Genomic DNA, 20,409 nt, shown 5'->3' with positions numbered 1-20,409 from the left:
CCGTCAGTGCCAGGAAGTGTGCGTGCGAGCATCACTTGCTTCTGGCGTCACCCTCACCCCCGTTCCCCAAAGCTGCTTGCTGTCTGCCCTGCCCTCCGGAGTAGAGGGCTGGGCGGCAGAGTCATGCCCAGTGTTGCTGCAGTGTCTTGGAGCCATGGCCACGGCGCGCCAGCCTGAGGGCAGGAGGAGAAGGGGAAGCAACCGGGCAGGGGGCCGGAGTGACTGCCATGCTTCCCTCCCTCAGAACTGCCCAGCCTGGGGCCGCCTCCACCCTCGGAGTGGAAGAAAGGTGTTCTCAAGAGGAGGGCGAGCCCTCGGCCGGAGGAGCACTTTTCCTCCTTCGACCGCCTCCTGACTGGTGGTGCCTCTCGGGGAGAGGTCCGGGTCTTGCTGACCTGTCCCCACCTCTGCACTGACCTTGGCGTCATGCTGAGGCCCAGCCTGATGTTCTCTCTCATCTGAATCAACGGTGATTGTGTGATTTTTATTTCTGCCCCGAGGGGTAAGGAAGAGTCTTCTGGAAGGTTTTGCCTTGGACATTCATAATTGAGCTCAGAGGCCTCGCCCTGCCCCTCCCTCCCTGCCCTCAATCACTGCAGTGTCCAGCCCAGTGTTGAACAGATTGTAATGTTTGTCTCATTACAAATAAACAGACTTTAATTGGTCACATCGTGTCTTTCCAGTGCCGGCCCGCCACGCTTTGGGCTCTACCCCAGTGGACTCAGCCCTGGTGGCTGAGGGCAGCTCAGGAACTGCTTGTCCGCTGTCAAGTTCCAAGGATGGCTTCCAGCTGAAAGGACCGATTGTTTTGTGTAATTCGCCAAAGAACGCAGTTGTGGGGAAGAGCTTCTAGAGCTGAGCAGCATGACCAGGCTCTGAGATCAGAAGGTCCTCAGCAGCCACCTGCTGTTTAGGGGTCTCTGCGCGGCTCTTGGCCTTAGCTGGGGCCCGGTCCTACACTGTCCTGGCTTAGAAAAGGTTCCACGGGGGACTCAACACCATTGTCAGGTAGGGACTCTGGGCCGCAGCATGGGAGCCTGAGGCAGGGTGCAGGTGTGTCCCAGCCCCTGGCTGGGCCAAGCCGGGGACCAGGTGGTTCCACCAACCTCTCCTTGGAGCTTCTGGCCACTCTGGGGGGACGGGGTCATGTCTGTCACTCCATTGGACAGATGAGGAAAATTGGTTCAGGGACTGCGAGTTACCCCACAGCTGCTCAGCACGTGAATGATAGCCCAGGCCTGGACCCCTCCATAGCCCATGTGTGCCACTCCCTGAGGGTCGGGCATCATCCATACAGCCCTCCCTGGGGGATAGGGCCTGAGGCACCTGCAGAGCTGGGTGTGTGGGAGCCCCTGGGGTGGGGGTGGGAGGTGATACTCCTATAGGGAGCCCCGAGCAGCATCCTTCGTGCTGGTAAGTGACACTCAAGTTACTTACGCTGGAACATCTGTCTTCACTGTGCCAATGGGTCAGCTTCAGGAGTAAGTAGATAAGTCCTTGGGGCTCTTGCCCAGTTGTGTGGCCGAGTATCAGCTTGCCCCTGAGGGGATGGGGATTCTGATTGAGCCTTGCCCTGAACACAGCTGTGCCTTCCCGGCCTGGCCTCCCCACAGCGGGCTTCAAGGACACAGTGTCCCAAGGGCTGAAACTGACCCCTGGTGGCCTGGTGCAGGACCCTGCGGCTATTGAGAGGGTGGAGTGGGGGCGCCCCAGGGTGGCCAGTCACATTTCCACGAGTGTCTGCTTGTCTGGGATGTTCCTTCACATCAGCTCCCAGTCCCTGGAACACTAGGACTGTGGCTTCGCTCTCAGCCTCTGAGTGTTTTTCAAGAAAGTCTTGGGAGGTTAAGGGAGGAACTGTTGAGAGGTCAGCCTAGCGAGTTTTCTTTGGATCCAGCTTGTCTACTGCAGCAGATGTCTCTCCAGGGAAGAGCTGGGGCCGAGGGATCCGCTCCAAGAGGGCCCAGAGCTTGGCTGTGACTGTGGCTGTGGCTCCCTCCACGTGGCCTCCGCTGAACCGACTTGGTTTCCCATCATGTGGGACTGGCGTCCCCAGCGCACACACTGGAAGCTGCCAGGCGTCCTTCAGGCCAGAAGTGACACCATGTCACTCCTGCCACATTCTCTTGGTCAAGCAAGACCTTGAGCCATTCCCAGTTCAAGGTTGGGGAGGGGGACTATAGGAGCCAGAATACTGGGATGCACGCATTGGAGGCCACTACAGTGGCCACTGACCACAGCCTGGGTATCCCGAGATCTGGACTCTGGAGTAGTCTGCGCTCCCCTCTGAGCCTCACAGCTTCATCCAAAAGTGAGGGGATTGGGCCTCTATCTACTAGGACCACATACTGTGGCTTCTGGCAAGGTCTCGATTCTGCCCAGTGCCTGGGATGGCCTCCCTAGCTTCTGTCTTCATTCTACCTGGCCTTGGCCTTCTGGGGCAGTAGGTATTGTGGCAGAGGGAGGAGACACCCTTTTTGTCACCCCCCAGTGGCTCATCTGGTGGACCCGCTGAGTGGCTATGTCCCTGCCCCAGTCCCAGCTGGAGCATTCAACACCTGCTCTCATCAGTCCTCCTACTAGGGCTGCTCTCTGGATGCTGCAACTCAGGCTCCCACCACCCAAGGCCACAGCCACACTTGTAACAACCTGAAAACTACCCAGGGACCAAAGTCTCCAGAATCTGCTGTCCCAGGGACCTACAAAATGTCCAATTGTGAGACCAGGGTACAAGGGCAGGGAGGGGGCCCGAGGGATTATTCCCCTCCATCTGGAAGGAACCCAGCTGTCCAGGTGTCCATAGTGTCCTTGACTTCATCACATGTGATCTGCCAGGAGCCCCTGGTAGGGCCAGCTCAGCCCTAGCCTGACCTGGGCTGCCAGGACTAGAAGTCAGCCACACAGTGAGGGGCATTGAGACAAACCCAGATCGTTCCATCCTGTCCCCCCTGGGCTGAGGTCTAGTGATGTAGAGCAGGGGGCTTCAACCAGAGTGATTCTGCCACCCCCTCCCCCAGGGGACATTGGACACTGTTCAGAGACACTTGGTTGTCACACTGGGAGACATCCTACAATGCACAGGACAGCAGCCACAACAGAAAGATCCAGACCCAAATGTCAACAGAGTCGAGGTACAGAGAAGTCCAAGCTGAGTGTGCCTGGAGTCCAGGCCAGCTGGAAGAAGGGCTGTGTCCATCCTGTGTGGAGGGACAGGGCAGCCAGGGGTCCCCATGGGGCAGTGAGCTCAACCAAGGACTGAGTGAGCGGTGGCATGGGGTTCAGGCCAACATTTCCACCCAGGTTGAGAGTTGCTCTCTTCCCTGGTACTCTCCCTACACCTGGCCTGCTTCGTTTGTCCTCTGCTGCCTCGGCCAGAATGCCATGCCTTGCATTTAGGTCCATTGAGACATCGTCTATCCAGGAAGACTTCCGGGAGTCCCACCCAGAGGAGGATGTTCACTCCTCAACCAACACTGGGAGCGCCTTGGATCCTCCCTGGCATCAACCTGGAACTTTGCTCTCAACACAGATGGCAGGTGCTCTGAGAGGCGCTTTCTCTGCATTGACCTCACCATAGACAGACCCGGGGACAAGAAGGTGCAGGCCTTGGCTTTTATTGAAATTAGACCTGAGGGCTCCCCGGCCTCTTGGAGCCTAAATCTCCACTCAGCCTGGCCTCCCAGGTACAAGTGGCTGACCTGAGCTGGAGCAGGCTGCAAGGGCTTCTATTTTTTCTGTTCCTCCCGCAGGACTTTCTCCTCCCTCCCCCCCCTTGAGTGTTCTTCCTGAGGCTGGCCCAAGCTCTGGTGCTGGGCAGCTGCTGGGGTGTCTCAGTGTGGGGCGACTGCTGGTAGGGGCTGAGCCCTTCCTGTCTGGACCAGCCTCCTCCTCCTGAGCCATCCTTTTCCCTCCTGTCCCCAGCTGGGACAGCCAGGCTTGGCACTCAGATCCCTATGGTCTCTCCAGAGCTCCAGAGCGGGTTCTCTTGCACAAGGGACATGTGGACTCCTCTGAGGGCCCCCAGGACCTTTTGGGCCTGAGCCCCAAGACTTCGGAGGGACCAGGCTGGGAGGGGACACCCTTGGCTGGGTCCGCGCTGGAACTGGAAGCTGAGGAAAGTAGGGAGAAACAAGTCACTCAGAGGGACCCAAGTGGAGGCTGCCAGGCCATCCTATGAACCCACCCCCCTAACCCCCAGAACCTGACATTCTTCAAAATAGGAAGGGAGGGGCAGTTCTCCTGAAAGAGAGCCCATGAGGGAGGGAGGAAAAGAAGGAAACAGATGGTTCAAGCTGGAAGGACCCTTGTCTAACGACCCCCTCATTTTATAAATGGGCACACTGAAGCTGGGGATGGCAGGGGTGATGGTGGGGAGCTGTCCAAGGTCCTTCATTGAGTGCAGAGCTGGGACAGGAACCCCGGAACACTGGGAGTGAAGAAGGGCCCATCTTGGTCCATCTGTGTCCCCAGCCAACCCTTCCCTGAGTCGTTCCCTCCTGTCCCCAGCCCTGCCTCACCTGGACAGGTGCTCACCTATATTTCCCAGGATGTCCCTGGGCACTGGAGCTTCCAGAAGGGCTGAGCGGTGGCTGTTACCTGGGCCCAGAGTCCCCTTTGGAAGGTCTAGGGGCCAGGCCATGCCCTCAGGCCGTGGGAGGCAGCCCCTGGCCATGAGCCGGCCCAACCAGTGGCTCTCACACTGGCTGGCAGCCTGCATGTGGCCCGGCAGGTAGAGAGCCAGGCCCCGGAGGTGGCGCAGACGGAAGTTCTTGGGCTTGCTTCCCTGGGCGCTGGGGCACTGCTGCTGCTGGGCCCCCAGCCCCCCCTCGTAGATGTTGGGTGGTGTGTCGGGGTGGCTGGGATGTCCTCGGGCCCAGCTCACTGCATCTGCAGAGGGGAGAGCAGGAGGGTGGCGGTTGGCAGGCCACAGCAGCCAAGAAGGAAGAACACAGTCACATGCTCTAAGACCAGCTCGTGTGATGGGCTCCACCTGTGGCTTTCTGAGCCTTGGCCTACCTTTCCATCAAATGGGCTCAGTCCCCTGCCTCCTACCAACCCCCACCCAACATACTACTCCTCTTCCCTTTCCCAACCAACAGGAAGGTCTGAGAAGCCTGAGATCGTGACACAAAGATCTCTTTCAGGATTTCAAGCCCTTTCTACCACCTCTTTTTGCCCCCTACCCTAGAAAGAGCATTCCGGTGTCAGTATAGAAATTGCACAGTGGGTCCAGGATCACACAGTCCAGGGTCACACAGCCTAGACCAGTGGTCATTCCCCTCTCCCAAGCATGCACGTCCCTGAGGCCACTCTGGTGGCTTTGGGCCCAGGTCAGGATAGGAGGGCATTTCTCCTCCTGCCACTCCTCCTTGCAGCCCGGCACCTTCTCTTATGCGCAGCTCAGAGAACGCACAGACCAAGGCTTCCATGGAGGGCCAGCGTGGTGGGGGAGGAGCGGCTGGGCCTCCTGTGCAGCAGGGCTCTACTCTCCCCTGCCTGGGTCTGCAGGTCTCCCATGGCAACCAGCTCTGTGATGTCAAACGGAAGACTCCCAGCCTTCCTGGATCCCCAACTTTGGGAGGGGATGATGCCCAGGGCTGGGCAGCGGGGTAGAGGGCAAGGGAAGGGGATGGAACCCGAGGGGAGGTCCCTGATCCTCTGGCTTGGGACAGGCCACATGAAACAGACTCAGCTCTTGCAGGCTGGAAAGTCACTCCCTGGGTGACCTCTTGGGGTCTCAGTTTGCTCCTGCATGGGTGGGAAATGAGGCTTTAGGGACACAGACTTGTGAGATCTGAGCCAGTGCTTTGAGCCTGCTGAGAAGGTGGTTCTGGGTGGCTGAGCAAGTCATTTAATTTTTCTAAAATAGCATTGTCCATTGCCCTATAAGTAGATAATGGGGTATGATGTGGGTCGTACCAAGTATAAAGATGTGGAAGAACTGGAGCTCTCATGTACCGCTGAGGGGAATGTAAAGTGGTACCACTGCTTTGGGAGACAGTTTTTGCAAAAGTGAAACTTTCACCTCTCCTCATTCACAGATGGCAGGCTCTCATATAGGGAAAACATGAATTCACATGTAAAAACAAAACCTATTTGAGCTGATAAAAACCAGTAGAGATAAAAAGGTTCAGCTCATTAGATACAAGACATAAGATAAATACACAAAAATTAATTGTATTTTTATATACTAGCAGAGAACAAAAAAAAAAAAAATAAAACAGGAGTAAATTTAAGGAGGTACAAAACAACACTGAAAACTACAAAACTTACAGAAATAACTAAAATACTCCCCCCAAAAAAATCCTTGTTCATGGATTGAAGGCTTAACATTGTTAAGACAGCAACACTCCCCAAAATGATCTACAAATTCAATGCAATCCATATCAGAATCTCAATAGCCTTTTATTTATTTTTTAATTTTTATTTATTTATTTATTTTAAAGATTTTATTTATTTATTTGACAGAGAGAGACATAGCGAGAGAGGGAACACAAGCAGTGGGAGTGGGAGAGGGAGAAGCAGGCCTCCTGCCAAGCAGAGAGCCCGATGTGGGGCTCGATCCCAGGACCTGGAATCATGACCCGAGCCGAAGGCAGACGCTTAACGACTGAGCCACCCAGGCGCCCCTCAATAGCCTTTTAGACAGAAACAGGAAAGCTGATCTTAAAATTCATGTGGAGTTACAAGCCAAATAATCAAAAACAATCTTAGAAAAAGTTTGAAGACTCCTTTTCCCTGATTACACAACTTGCTATAATGCTACAATAACCAAAACAGTGTGGAAGGGGTATACGGCTAGACATCTCAACCAATGTAATAGAAAAGAGAGTCCAGAAATAGAGTCGTGCATCTTTGGTCAATTGATTTTCTACAAGGGTACCAAGACCATTAAATGGGGTAAAAATAGTCCCTTCAACAAGTGGTGCTGGGACAACTGGATAGCCACACGCAAAAGAATGAAGTCAGACCCCTACCTCACACTATATACAAACATTAACTCAAAATACAACAAAGGCCTAAATGTAGGAGCTAAAACTATAAAACTATTTAAAGAAAACATAGGGGTAAATCTTCATGACCCTGGATTTGGCAGTGGTTTCTTAGATATGGTAACAGAAGCACAAGCAACAAAAGAAAAAATAGATAAATTGGACCTCATCAAAATTGAAAATTTGTGTGCTGTGAAAGACACTATCAAGACGTGAAAAGACAGCCTACAGAATGGGAGAAAATATTTGTAAATTATATATCTGATAAGTACAGTGTCCAGAATATATAAAGGACACCTATAAACTCAACAAAAAGGCAACCCAATTTATTTATTTATTTATTTTAAAGATTTTATTTATTTGACACAGAGAGAGAGACAGCTAGAGAGGGAACACAAGCAGGGGGAGCGGGAGAGGGAGAAGCAGGCTCCTAGCCGAGCAGGGAGCCGGATGCGGGGCTCGATCCCAGGACCCTGGGATCATGACCTGAGCCAAGGCAGATGCTCAACGACTGAGCCACCAAGGCGCCCCTGCAGTGGGTTTTTGTATGCTAATGTGTGGAGATGGTCAATATGTAAGGTGAAAAAGAGCATGTTTACAGTACAACATGACAATATAATCCCACATTTGTAAATAACAGGAAAAATATTTTAAAACTTAAATATCTAAAGGGGAACAAGAAATACCATGGCTAGCATGTGGCTCTTGATCTCAGGATTGTGAGTTCCAGCACCACGCTGGGTGCAGAGATTACTTTAATTAATTAATTAATTAATTAACTTTAAAAAATTAAAAACCAAGGGAGGAGGCTCTGACTCCCTTCCAAGTGCTTCATTTGTGCTCTGCCAACTATAGCGGATGCTGAGTACAGTTGATGAGGGAGCAGAAGGCAAGCTGAGGATAAAGCACAAGTTGACACCCCTCAAACCTACCCCCTTTCCCCAGGTGGGATACTGTGACATTCCTCAGGCACCCCTGTCTGCCCTAAAGCTAAGGGAAGGAAAAAACAAATGGAGATTATAATCCTGCAAGACATGAGTCTCCCTCAATTTACAAATGTTTTAGTGATTTACAAGAAAAAAAGCATTCATATCAATAACCTGATATGCCTTGCTAGAGGGAAAAACAACCTTGACGATAGCCAGGCCTCCAGTATCTTGTAGGTCCTCTAAAGCATATGAAAGTCCTTTTGGACACCTCCCTTTTCCTTACTTCCCCCAACTCCCAAGTATATAATCAGTCACCCCTCACAACCTCAGTGCAGCAGCTCTTTCTGCCCACAGGTCCGTCCCATTCTTTAATAAAACCACCGTTTTGCACCAAAGACATCTAAAGAATTTTTTCTTGGTCGTGGGCTCTGAATCTCACCCCACCAACCTCACCTATATTCCAAAACTACATCACAGTACGGATCAGCGGACTGCTACCCTTTAGGGACAGTGTTCAGAGTTTGCCCTAACTTAAAGCAGAACTGGTGGGCTTTCCAGTGCCTATTGTGAGCACACAAGTCTGGAGCTAACCAGCACCTGGCCTACAGCCAGCCCAGAACTGGGCATCACAGCCAGCACGGAGCATGGGGGTGGGGTGCGAGGGCAGGAAACACTGCATGGCCTTTCCTCAAAGACCTTTCACCAAAGCGAGGCGACTTCATTCATTCAGCCAGTCAGGTATTAAACAAATACGTTCTGAGGACCTACGGAGTGCCAAATACTATTACTAATACTTGGGGAGAGTCCAGAGTAGGGCAGAATAGGTATCTGCTTTCATGGAGCTTGCCTGTCCAGACCAGAGACACAGAAGACAAGCAAACGAGCTGTTTCCAGATCACACTGTGAAGAAAATAAAACAGGGTAATGTGACAGGCAGGGGCTGGGAAGTATCTGCTTTGGTGTAGGCAGTCCAGAGGCCTCTTCACAAAGATCTGAAGAAGCTGGGAAGAGCACTGCAGACCAAGGGAACTGCGTGTGCAAAGGCCCGAGGCAGGAAAATGGTGGGCATGTTTAAGGGAAAGCAAGCCAGAGCAGATGGAGGGAAGGGAGTAAGAAAAACAGACACAGCTAAGGGGTTTGAGTTTTATTTGGACTGCAATGGGAAGCCATTGAATAGTTTTGATTTTTTAAGGCTTTTTTTGTTTTTAGTCATACTTATTGAGATACAATTTCAGATATGGTAAAATTGAGGGTTTTTTTAATGCCTAGTTCTATGTTTTGAGAAACACCTACCATCATGTAGTTAGCACCGTGATCAAGTTATAGAACAGTTCCATCACCCCAAAAAATTCTTTTGCACCTAACTCCTCCTGGCAACCACTGATTTGTTTTTTGTCTTTCTATTCTCATCGTATCCAGATTGCCATATGAATGGAATCATACAGTACGTAGCCTTTGGAGTCTGGCTTCTTCCACATAGCATAACGCTTTGGCCTTTCATCATTGTTCTGTATATCAGCAGTTTGTTTCTTTTTTATTGCTGAGTGGTAATCCATTATATGGATATACCACAATTTCCTTATCCATTCATAAATTGAGGGCCACTTGAATGGTTTCAAGTTTTGGGAGATTATGAATAAAGCTGCTATTTGTGTACAGGCTTTTGTGTGAAACCGAGTTTTTGTTTCTCTTGGGCAAATACTTAGGAGTGGGATTGCTGAGCCATATGTAAAATGTATATTAAATTTTATAAAAAATTACCAGTTTTCAAAGGGGCTGCACTGTTTTACATTCTCACCAATGATGTACAAAAGTTCAAGTTGCTCCACATCCTTTCAAACCCTTGGCACTGTAAGGGTCTTTGTTGTTGTTTGTTGCTTTAACCATTTTAATAACTGCCTAGTGATACCTCATTGTGTTTAATATGCATTTCCCTACTGATGAATAATCTTGAGCATCTTTTCATTTACTTATTACTTGCCATATATCTTCTTCTGTGAAGTATCTTTTAATTCTTTGTCTACTTTCTAATTGGATTGTTTTACTGAGTTTTGAGAGTTCATTATGTATTCTGGATACAAGTCTTCCTATCACATGTGTTTTGTGAATCCTTTCTTCTAGATGGTGGGCTATCTTTTCATTTTCTTAAAAGTGTCTCGAAGAACAGTTTTAAATTTTGTTGAAGTGCAATTTATAAAAAAAAATTATTTTTTTATTAAGATTTTATTTATTTGAGGGGCGCCTTGGTGGCTCGGTTGGTTGAGTGACTGCCTTCTGCTCAGGTCATGATCCTGGAGTCCCAGCATGAGTCCCGCACCAGGCTCCCTGCTCAGCAGGGAGTCTGCTTCTCCCTCTGACCCTCTCCCCTCTTGTGCTCTCTCTCTCTCAAATAAATCTTTAAAGGGGTGCCTGGGTGGTTCAGTCATTAAGCATCTGCCTTTGGCTCAGGTCACGGTCCTGGGGTCCTGGGGTCGATCCCCGCATGGGGCTCCCTGGTCTGCAGGAGGCCTGCTTCTCCCTCTCCCACTCCCCCTGCTTGTGTTCCCTCTCTTGCTGTGTCTGTCAAATGAATAAATAAAATCTTTAAAAAAATAAATCTTTTAAAGAAAGATTTTATTTGATAGAGAGCAAGAGTGGGGAGGAGAGGGAGAAGCAGACTCCCCCCCCCCCCCCAGCTGAGTAGGAGCACAACGTGAGGCTCCATCCCAGGACCCTGCTATCATGACCTGAGACGAAGGCAGACGCCCTAAACACCCCCCGCCTTTTTTTTTTTTAAGGATCATACCTCTGGTGTATTTAGGAAATCTTGCTTAACATAGTCACAGAATATTTCTCCTAAGCTTTCTTCTAGAAAACTTCTACAGCTTTTTAAATTTTACATTTAGGAAAGGGCGGAGGTTCATTTATTTGCATATGGATTTCCAATTGTCCCAAAACCATTTGTTGAAAGACTTCTTTCTCCACTGAAGAGCGCTGCCACCCTTGTCACACTGACCAGGTGCGTGTGGCTCTAGCTCAGGATCTCTTTGAGGTCCCAGCGTTTTTGTGTGTGTCCCTTCGCCAAGGGAGGGGGGAGGGCGGCCGGCGGGTGGCAGTCCCTCCTCTGGGCCCGCCCTTCCGGGTCGCCACACTTCTTCCCCCTCCCCAGCCCTTCTCGGTCGCCAGCCTCCCACAGTGGCTGCGGGACAGGGAAGACTCCCAGGGCAGCACCCAGCTGAGCAGGCCACGTCTCGCGCGCAGCTCTCCCCGACGCCCCCCGCAGCCACGCCCTCGCCCCAAGAGCCTGGGTTGCCAAGACAATCGCCGGCGAACGAGGACCCGGGCCGGTTTCCGGCCTGTCGTGAAGCCCGAGCAAGCAGCGCATGCGCGGTCGCCGCCGGGCCGCTTGTCGCCGCCCCGCGGCCAGCCTGGGTCTTCACTTCCCACGTCCCCGGCCTCGCCTCTTCATCCGTTTGCCGTTTCTCGAGGGTCTCGGTCGCCCGCGAAACCAGCGAGTTTACCCATGCCAGGGAGAAATGTGCTTGGCACAGGACCCAGGAGGGAGACCCGGCTTCATGACATTATCGTACATTCTAGGGAGTTGAGGAAGAAATGAGAAGCAGTACGTAGAGCGCCTAGCACAGCGTCAGGCACATAGTAGGTGCTCACAATGTGTCCGCCAGGGCCAGATGTATGTTTGCAAAGTGTGTGAAGAGGACCCAGATGCCTCGCAGCTCGCAGCCCCTCGCCGCGGTCAGGTTCCTTTGGCATCCTCTGGACAACCCCTGCGCCTCGCTCCTGCGCGTGCGCACACGCGCGCCCGGGCCGCTTCGCCTCCGGTCCTGTTTGGCCCACGCCGCGCGCCGTCGAGGGCTCCGTGCGTTGCCATAGAGACCTATGAGCGCTGAGGGGCTAGCGGCCCAGACACCGGGCTGCAGGGGACCAAGAGCACGATGTCTTTCCGCGACCTCCGCAGTAAGGCCGCCTTGCGCGCTGTCCCCTGCGGATCCGCGGCCCGAGTCCCCCCGCACGGGCCTGTGCGGCTCCGGGGCGTCCCTGGCCGCTGCCGCCCCCCAGGCCGAGCGCCCCCGCCCCTTGTCAGCACTCCGACCCGGCGGGAGGTGCTGTGTGTGCCCCTGGCCGCGTGTGGTTAGGCGGCTGAGGAGCCGAAGTGTTAATTTTGTCTAATTTTAGATGACTTGTATGGCCACATGGGGCTGCTTGCTACCGGGTTGGAAAACGCTGAGACCGCTTTTGAGTTGGGTTAGGTGAAAAGCTCAGAAAAACGAACAAAACCGAGGAGGGGACTAGTGAATGATAATTGCGGGTGGCATTTTTTGAGTTCTTACGATCTGCCGGGGAGTTCCTGTTGTATGGGTGTGCATCATTTCATTGACTCCTCTGAACTACCGTGTGTTCTGTATTCAGAGAGCAGGAACCGGGCAGGGAGGTCAGGGAACTCGGCCCAAGGACACAGGCGGTGGGAGCTGGTGCGGGAGTTTGAATTTGGTTTATCTGACTTCCAAAGCCTCATCCTTCCTAAAGGGACTGTCGAGAAGGGAACCCAAGTGCCTTTGTTAGGAGAGTGGGGAGTGGAATGGGGATAAGGGAATTAGTTCCTACTCCTTTGGGGGCACCTGTTAACACACCAGGCGTTTTATATTCAGTATGTGATTTTCGTCCTCACGTGTACAGTGAGGTGGGTAGTGCGATCCTTACATGAAATACTTGGAGGCACAGAGAGGTCAAGTAGCTTACTTTAAGTCACGCAGCTAAAACTGAGTGGAAAGCACGGTTGGAGCCGTGGGACTGTGTGAGTCAAAATCCTTTGTTTTTTTATGAGCCGTCATTTTCTGAATCTGAAGCGGTTTGGCTAACTGGCTCCACCTGCACAGGTGTAGCAGGTGATTGTCAATTTGGTGTGATCTGGGGCGCCATCTCTACTGCCAGTTTTCTAACGAATTGCTGGACATTGCACCATTCACGATTACTCCTTTTAGTTAGTAATCGCTCTTTTTCTACCATGTAAATATAGGGGACACTATATAGTAGCACCATAGTGTGAAATATGCCCTCTGGGATTTGAGGGTTTGTGGCGACTGTGTGTTGTAGAGACAGGTTTCTCCTCCTTCGCAGGCCGAGGCCAGCATTCTGCTAGGGGACACTAAATGCAGTTGTGCTGAAAGGAAGGTGTAAGAAAGGGATTTCTGAACGTTTTGACCGTATATGAATGCCATACATTTGTGCAGTTTATGATAGGAATTGTAGTCAGATTGTCCCCATTTTGCAGATTTAACAGAACTTTACTACTTAATGGGAAGAAGTACTGAGGCAGTGCCTGGCTGTGTGGTGGGAAGAATTCTGTTTTATTGATCATCATTCTGTTCACATTTCCCAGAAAACAGTGACAAGGGCCCTCTGTGCCCTTGCTCTTTCCTTTGCTCGTACCTTCTGTTGCCTGGTGAGATCTAACCTAACCTCCGGTGCCCAGGTAGCTTTTTTGTGAATGTTGTTGAGATATTTTGAACCTTCAGGAAGAGCAAGGACAGGCATTACATACAGCCCAGAAGCGCACCAAACGTAGATCTTGGCATGTTGTGGAAACGCAAAAAACGTTTGTTGTGTTCATTTTCTCATTTTGCTTAAAGCGTAGTGACCACTACCTCTGGTTTAGTATTAGTATTGTGTCTTGTTCTGGTTTATAAAAAATCTAAATATTGCTGTATAGTTCAACCAGTCTCTTTAAGATTTCTTTAAATACAATGCAGTTGGGACACCTGCGTGGCTCAGTTGGTTAAGGTTTGCCTTTGGCTCTTGTCGTGATCCCAGGGTCCTGGGAATGAGCCCCGCATTGGGTTCCCTGCTCAGTGGGGGGGGGGTCTGCTTCTCCCTCTCCCTCTGCCCCTCACTCTCTGTCTCTCAAATAAATAAATAAAATCTTAAAAAGATTAACAAGCCAACTCCAGAATAACTCAGAGAGGTGAACTTCGCCCTACAACTATCACCCCTAAACATAACCACTGTTAACATTTAACATATATATTTTTAAAATATTTATTTGAGAAAGATAAAGCACGCACGTGCACTTGTACATGAGCAGGGTGTCTGGGCAGAGAGAGGGAGAGAAGCAGACTCCCTGCTAAGTGTGGAGCCCATGCAGGGCTCGATCTCTTCACCCTGAGATCGTGACCTGAACCAAAATCAAGAGTCAGAAGCTTAACCGACTGAGCCACCCAGGCGCCCCAACATATTTTTTCTTTATGACATTTTATAAAACCAGGTATTTCTCATTTTGAGTGGTAAAGAGAAAGATATCCAAGAGAGAAATGACGTATCAAAGAGAGAAATTCTATTCACAGCCAATCCCTAAACCCTATTATAATGTACAGCTTCCACTTTTTCCTCGCATTGAACTTAAATGTTTTTCACGAAGCAGATTATGTATTTTAACTTTCATGTCCTTTTTACTTTCCCTCTTAGAGACTTGATAAATAGTCCCTGAAACTGTCAATATGTTGGGAATAAAAAGGGAAATCAAGGAAAGTATCTAAGTAGATAAGTAGTTGCTCTTTGATGGGGAACTGACTGAACTGTATTTTACCTTTGGACAGATTTTACAGAGATGATGAGAGCCTTGGGATACCCTCGCCATATCTCTATGGAAAACTTCCGCACACCAAATTTTGGACTTGTGTCTGAAGTGCTGCTTTGGCTTGTGAAACGGTTAGAAATGTACTTTATTAAGATCTAAGAATGAGTGCTGTATTTTATTCAATAGCCACCTTTTGAAACTGGATATTGTGATGAAGCAAAGGGAAGAATTCAATAGATTTTGAGTTTGACAGACTTAGTTGTAACCTGTTAAAAATCTGTTGAGTATGAAGAGCGCTGTGGAGAGGAGATATACCAGGCCATGGTAAAAGGAGATATCTCAGTTGGAAGCTGACACTGGGCTCTTCATGCTCTCACTTTGATCAGGGAGTGACAGGGATCTGTCCACACACTCTAATGACTATACTGAAGTAGAAATCATTTAGATTCAGATTTCAATTCGTGTGAAAAACCTAATATGATTCAGGGTTGGCGAACTTTTTTGAGATCATAAATATTATAGGTGTTGCAGGCTACATAAGATCTTTGTTGCATATTCTTTCATGTGGTTTTTTTTTGTGATAATCCTTTAAAAAGGTAAAAACCCTTCTTCGCATGCAGTCTGTACAGAAAGAGACCACGGGCTGCAGTCCACTGACCCCTGGTGGGTCATCAGTAACTCGAAGAACTCCGATAACTCTGCTGCTTCTCAAGCTAACTAGTTAGCCCTGGGTCAAGGGCTGTCAGCCAGAGTAATAGTTCTATTTTAATTAAACTTTGAGGTCTGAGATTTAATTTTGTAAGCTGAGCCCCAAATTTGATTTTTGAAATCACTTAAATCTGTTCTTAGGTGAGGATTCACTCCCTTGGGTGCATTTTATGCTGCTTTTGAAGTCTCTCTTAATCTTACTACCTTAGCCGGGACTCAGAGAGCTTGCTGTTACAGATCCTCTCAGCTGCCTTTCTCTTTTGTGAACTTTGTACTTAATTAACTTGTCTTCTCTCTTTCTCTGAAAGGTATGAACCTCAGACTGACATCCCTTCCGATGTTGAGACTGAACAAGACCGAGTTTTCTTCATTAAGGCAATTGCCCAGTTCCTGGTTAGTTGACATTTATTTGCTGGAATTTTAATATTAAGTACATTACAGATGAGTCCCAGCTGGGGCTATTTTCACAGTGTCTAAGCCCATCTGGTCACCTGGTTCCTGTGGAGGCATTTCGCCAGCACAGGTTTTTGGGTTTTTGTTTTTAATTCATTATTTTTTAAGAATTCTATTTAGTTGGGGCGCCTGGGTGGCTCAGTCGTTAAGCGTCTGCCTTCGGCTCGGGTTATGATCCCAGGGTCCTGGGATCGAGCCCCACATCGGGCTCCCTGCTCCGCGGGAAGCCTGCTTCTCCCTCTCTCCCTCCCCCTGCTTCTGTTCCCTCTCTCGCTGTGTCTCTCTCTGTCAAATAAATAAATAAAATCTTTAAAAAAAAAAAAGGAATAGTTTAGAATACATAATATACATCATGGTTCAGAGTTTTTTCTTAATTAAGAAGCAGTATAGAGTAAAATGACTTTTTATCCTGTCTGCCGTTGACCCAGTTCATCCCCATTTCCATTCTCCAGAGTTTTTTACACATAGATAAGCAAACACAGTATACATTCTGTCCCTTTCCTTTTGCACAAATGGTGGCGTACGGTACACCACTGCTTAGAATCTTGCTTTCTTCACTTGATGGTACGTTTTGGAGAACTTTCCAAATACATATCCAGTTTCCTCATTCTGTCTTATACCTGAGTAGTATTGCTTTCATGAGTATACCATGATTTATGTAATTTATATAGGTAGGCTTTAGATTGTAACTTTTGCTCTTTGAAACTATGCTGTAGTGAATAACCTATACGTATCACTTTGTGACCGTATCCCTAGGGTAAGTTCTTAGGATTGGAATTGCTGCGTCAAAGATGGGTGGATTTCTAATTTTATTGTCATTTACCAAATAGCTCTCCATCAAGATTGTGTAAGTTTAGACACCCACTTGCAGTGCTTGAGTCACTTGGAAGTTTGACTCAATACAATCAGGTTATTGCAAATTACTTACATGGGTTTCGATTTAGATTTTACATGGAAAGGGCCTTACACTATTTTTTTTTTTGGTCTGAAAATAGGCCACCAAGGCACATATAAAACTCAATACTAAGAAGCTTTATCAGGCAGATGGGTATGCAGTGAAAGAGCTTTTGAAGATCACCTCTGTCCTTTATAACGCCATGAAGACCAAAGGGATGGAGGGCTCTAAGATAGGAGAGGAGGACATCAGCAAATTCAAGTTTGATCTTGGCTCAAAGGTAAGGACAATGAAAGGCTCCCAGTGTGGGACAGTATGTGTATTTCTTAAACTCTGAAATGGAACATGTCAGATACTCATGTCATTGCTTCTTTCCTTACTCCTTGACTGAGAGCAGTTTGTCAGTTCTGTGCTCATCAGCATTTGGATACAAAAAGAAGTCACAGTAAATTGATCCAACTACTTACAAAAGCCCACTATATGCCAGGCTCAGTTCAGATGCTGGGGATACAGACGTGAACAGCAAGGACAGAAATCCTCTGTTCCTATGGCTCAGTGGGGGAGTCAGACTAAACCACAAAGCAGAAGGAATGACAGGTCAGAGGTGATCAGGGTGTGGGGAATGGTAAAGCAGGGCTGGGGCAGGTATCTTCAGCAGGGAGATGGGATGGGTGACGTCTTCAGCAGAGATCCGAAGGAGCAAGCCGTGCAGTGGAAGGGGAAAGGTAATCCTTGATAAAAGTGTGCTTAGTGTGTTTGAGGAAACGGGGCATTCGAGGAGAGCGTGAGAACTCGGAGGGGGCGGTGACAGACCCCGCCCTGTGGTGCCTGCACAACCACTGTAAAGAGGTTGACTTTGAGGTGGAAAATCATTGTGTTTTGAGCAGAGAAGTACATGATTTGAAACTTCATATTAAAAGGATCCCTCTGGCTGCTGGGTTGAGATCAGACTGAAGGGGGGGGTGAGGGTGCAAGCAGACCTGTTAGAAAGCAAGAGATGACAGTGACTTTGAACAGAGTGGTTGGTGATGTCAGGAGCTCAGCTGAGATGGGAGTGAGCCGAGCTGCCACGCATCAGAGGACTTGATGAAAGCAGCAAGCCAAAAATGAAAGTTAAGTCTTTAATCACTTACTGTGATGGTTTGGTCAAGGGGTTAAAAGCAGAGGAAGCGTCACCTCTCCCTCCCGCCACGCTGTTCCTTTTTCTCCCAGGAGATGGCACACCCTTCAAGGGGTTGTCTCCCAAGGGAGCTCTGACCAAAAGCCTCCGACAGTTTTATGCACCCTGAGGTAGGGGAGGACTAGGAGTGGAAGAGTGTCCGCAGGTTTTCTCCCCAGCTCCCGCACAAGGAGGCCGCGGCAGAGGCGCTGAAGAGGACCTCAGCCCGCCATGAAGAGACCTGGGAGTGAAGGCCCCCGGGCTAGAAATGCACATGATGAATGCGGGGGTCAGAGGCCCTGAGTCCTTGACTGCCAGTCCCTTCAGAGCCTGCAGTGTCTTGCTGACCCTGGGCTCAGGTCACCCCCATCAGGCCTGCCGGGGAAAGCCTTTGTGATCACCTGTGGTCAGGCCGGGGAAATCACACCTAGGTTTTTAATCAGGATCCAGATTCCTCAGTGGAAAGAAGTGGCCAGGAGTTAGAACCTAATTTGAATGTGGATCTTGTGGAGTTGGATGTGGGTTGAGAGAAAACGGACCATGCAAGGAAGATCCTACAGCCACACTGTCTACTAGAACTTTCTGTGATGATGGGTGTGTTCTCTATCCATGCCATACTGTGGCGGCCACTAGCCACATGTAGCTAGCACCACCGAATAATTTTATTTAAATTTTATTTAAATTAAAATAATTTATACTGTATGGTGACTAACGTAACATAATAAAATAAAATAAATTTAAATAATTTAACATTGAAATGGCCGCGTGTGGCAAGTCCACACTGTTTTAGCCATCATAGCTCTGAAGTTTTTGGTCTGAGCACCTGCAGGGGCGAAGTTGCCTTTACTGAAATGGAGGGGAGTGTGAGAGGAGCGGGCCTGGTGGGAAAGGTGGGGAGTTTGGGTTGGAACATGTTCAGTATGAGGTGTCTGGCCTCGGGTCGTAGCAGGTGTTACAGCCAGGAGCTTAGGAGGGAGTGTGAGTGGAGAAGAGTTTAGGGGACTGAACTCTGATGGCCTCCAGGGCTGGGAAGCGGGGGAGATGATGAGACTCCTGCAAAGGAAATGGGACGTTTGCTGCTATGAGGTGGTTTGGGGAGCGGGGAGCTGGAGCTGGAAGGAGCAGAACCCTGGAGGACTAAGGGAAGGGGAAGAAAGTCAGCAGCTGTGAATGCAGAGGGAGACGTGCTACTGGTGGTTTGGGAATAAAAGCAAGGTGGGAATTGGAGAGAGGAAGAGTGAACAGAGCAAGGAAATGTTTGGGTTCTCTGGAGAAGTTACCATATGTAAGGAAGTGGGGGTGACCTGCGCACCCTAAGGAAGAAGCTTGTGCTGCACGCTAGAGGCCGCCGTCTTCGCAGCAGCCGCCACCCTTGGGGGAGCTGGGTACTGCCGTGGGGCTGTGTGCTGGTTAACTCACAGGAGCCTCAGCAGCCCTGCGCCGTGCCGTCCAGAGGCGGAGAGCCGGGGGGCGGCAGGGTTCTGCAGTAAGACGTGTCTCTCAGGTTCCCCTCTGGTCGCCCTGCTATTGTCGGGGTCCCCTGGTGTGTCCTCGTCCAAACAGGAAGAATGTCACTTTCACCCTCCTATAGTTCCTGGTTAAAGATTACATTCGACTTGAGATTTGGATTTTCAGAGAGACCCAGATGTCCTGGGAGCACTCCTCCACAGGATGTAAATATGTGTCTTACGGAAAACGTGTTCAGTAGTCCGGTATCCTGATGGGAGGCAGGAATTGATATTAACAAAGTGTTTCTTTTTTTATTATTTTTTTAAGATATTATTTATTTGAGAGAGAGAGCGCCTGCACACGAGCAGTGGGGAGGGGCAGAGGGAGAGGGAGAAGCAGACTCCCCTCTGAGCAGGGAGCCCAACGAGAGACTTGATCCCAGAACACTGACATTGTGACCTGAGCTGAAGGCAGACGCTTGACCAACTGAGCCACCCAGGCGCCCCAAACTGGTTGTTTCTGAATGTCTATTAAAAACCCGTCACTGGGGGCGCCTGGGTGGCTCAGTCATTCAGCGTCTGCCTTCAGCTCAGGTCATGATCCCAGGGTCCTGGGATCGAGCCCCACATCGGGCTCCCTGCTCCGTGGGAAGCCTGCTTCTCCCTCTCCTGCTCCCCCTGCTTGTGTTCCCTCTCTCGCTGTGTCTCTCTGTCAAATAAATAAAATCTTTAAAAAAACAAAAACCAAAAAACCTGTCACTGAAGTTTCTGGTTTTGATATTTTCCCTCCAGATTGCAGATTTGAAAGCAGCCAGGCAGCTTGCTTCTGAAATCACCTCCAAAGGAGCATCTCTGTATGACCTGCTGGGCAAGGAGGTAGAGTTGAGGGTGAGCCATGTTCAGATACTTAAATACTTCCTCGGCTAAGCATTTTTCAAGGTGTTCTTTCCGATTCTGCTTTTTCCTGGCCTTCTCATTTCATCACACTGTATCTGATTAAATGAGATAATCTGCAGGGTAGTAATAGCATTAGCTGCTAGTCCTGCTTCTAGTGGCCCTGGTCTGTTCTTAATAGCTTTAACTTCTAGTTCAGGAATGGCAATTATGTAGCATGTTGCTGGAACTTTCCTCCTTGTGCCCATGGCAGACTTTCCTGGTCATGGTGTTTTTCCTGGGGAACTCAGCATTCCTGTCTATAAAATGCTCTTCTGAGCCCCTGGTTCCCAAACCTTCCTCCCACGTGGAATCCTGTGG

General features: G+C 49.6%; 2 protein-coding genes across 7 annotated transcripts in view; one reads left to right on the top strand and one right to left on the bottom strand.

Annotated features, from left to right (window-relative positions):
* The first annotated feature begins 783 nt into the window (after positions 1–783).
* CLUAP1 (clusterin associated protein 1) overlaps positions 784–20,409 on the top strand; it is a 43,510-nt gene continuing 23,884 nt past the window's right edge. The window contains exons 1-5 of one of the 6 annotated variants that reach the window (XM_078074921.1): positions 784–1,008; positions 14,512–14,623; positions 15,509–15,593; positions 16,649–16,828; positions 19,948–20,043. In XM_078074921.1, coding sequence (XP_077931047.1) covers positions 14,523–14,623; positions 15,509–15,593; positions 16,649–16,828; positions 19,948–20,043 — 462 coding nt within the window. In that variant the 5' untranslated portion in view covers positions 784–1,008; positions 14,512–14,522. Of the gene's footprint in view, positions 1,009–11,273; positions 11,558–11,586; positions 11,876–14,511; positions 14,624–15,508; positions 15,594–16,648; positions 16,829–19,947; positions 20,044–20,409 lie in introns of those variants that run through there. The other 5 variants (XM_078074920.1, XM_078074922.1, XM_078074919.1 and 2 more) reach the window with 5 other exon arrangements.
* Positions 3,952–5,517, bottom strand: C6H16orf90 (chromosome 6 C16orf90 homolog). The gene is made up of 3 exons (XM_078074041.1): positions 5,418–5,517; positions 4,534–4,959; positions 3,952–4,109 (listed from the first exon to the last, which is right to left on the bottom strand). Exons 1-3 carry the CDS (start codon positions 5,515–5,517, stop codon positions 3,952–3,954), a joined length of 684 nt encoding a protein of 227 aa, XP_077930167.1.

The sequence above is a fragment of the Halichoerus grypus genome, chromosome 6 (assembly GCF_964656455.1).
Source record: "Halichoerus grypus chromosome 6, mHalGry1.hap1.1, whole genome shotgun sequence".
In the NCBI taxonomy this organism is placed as follows: Eukaryota; Metazoa; Chordata; class Mammalia; order Carnivora; family Phocidae; genus Halichoerus; species Halichoerus grypus.
This window is presented reverse-complemented; position numbering and strand designations above follow the sequence as displayed.

What these genes read in the sequence shown, in the direction of transcription:
- C6H16orf90 (XM_078074041.1), bottom strand. Translation starts at nt 5,517, where the DNA reads ATGGGAGACCTGCAGACCCAGGCAGGGGAGAGTAGAGCCCTGCTGCAC. An exon ending in GGCCCTCCATGGAAGCCTTG is followed by an intron (nt 4,960 to 5,417) that starts GTCTGTGCGTTC and finishes CTGGTCTTAGAG; the next exon opens with CATGTGACTGTGTTCTTCCT. An exon ending in GGACATCCTGGGAAATATAG is followed by an intron (nt 4,110 to 4,533) that starts GTGAGCACCTGT and finishes TACTTTCCTCAG; the next exon opens with CTTCCAGTTCCAGCGCGGAC.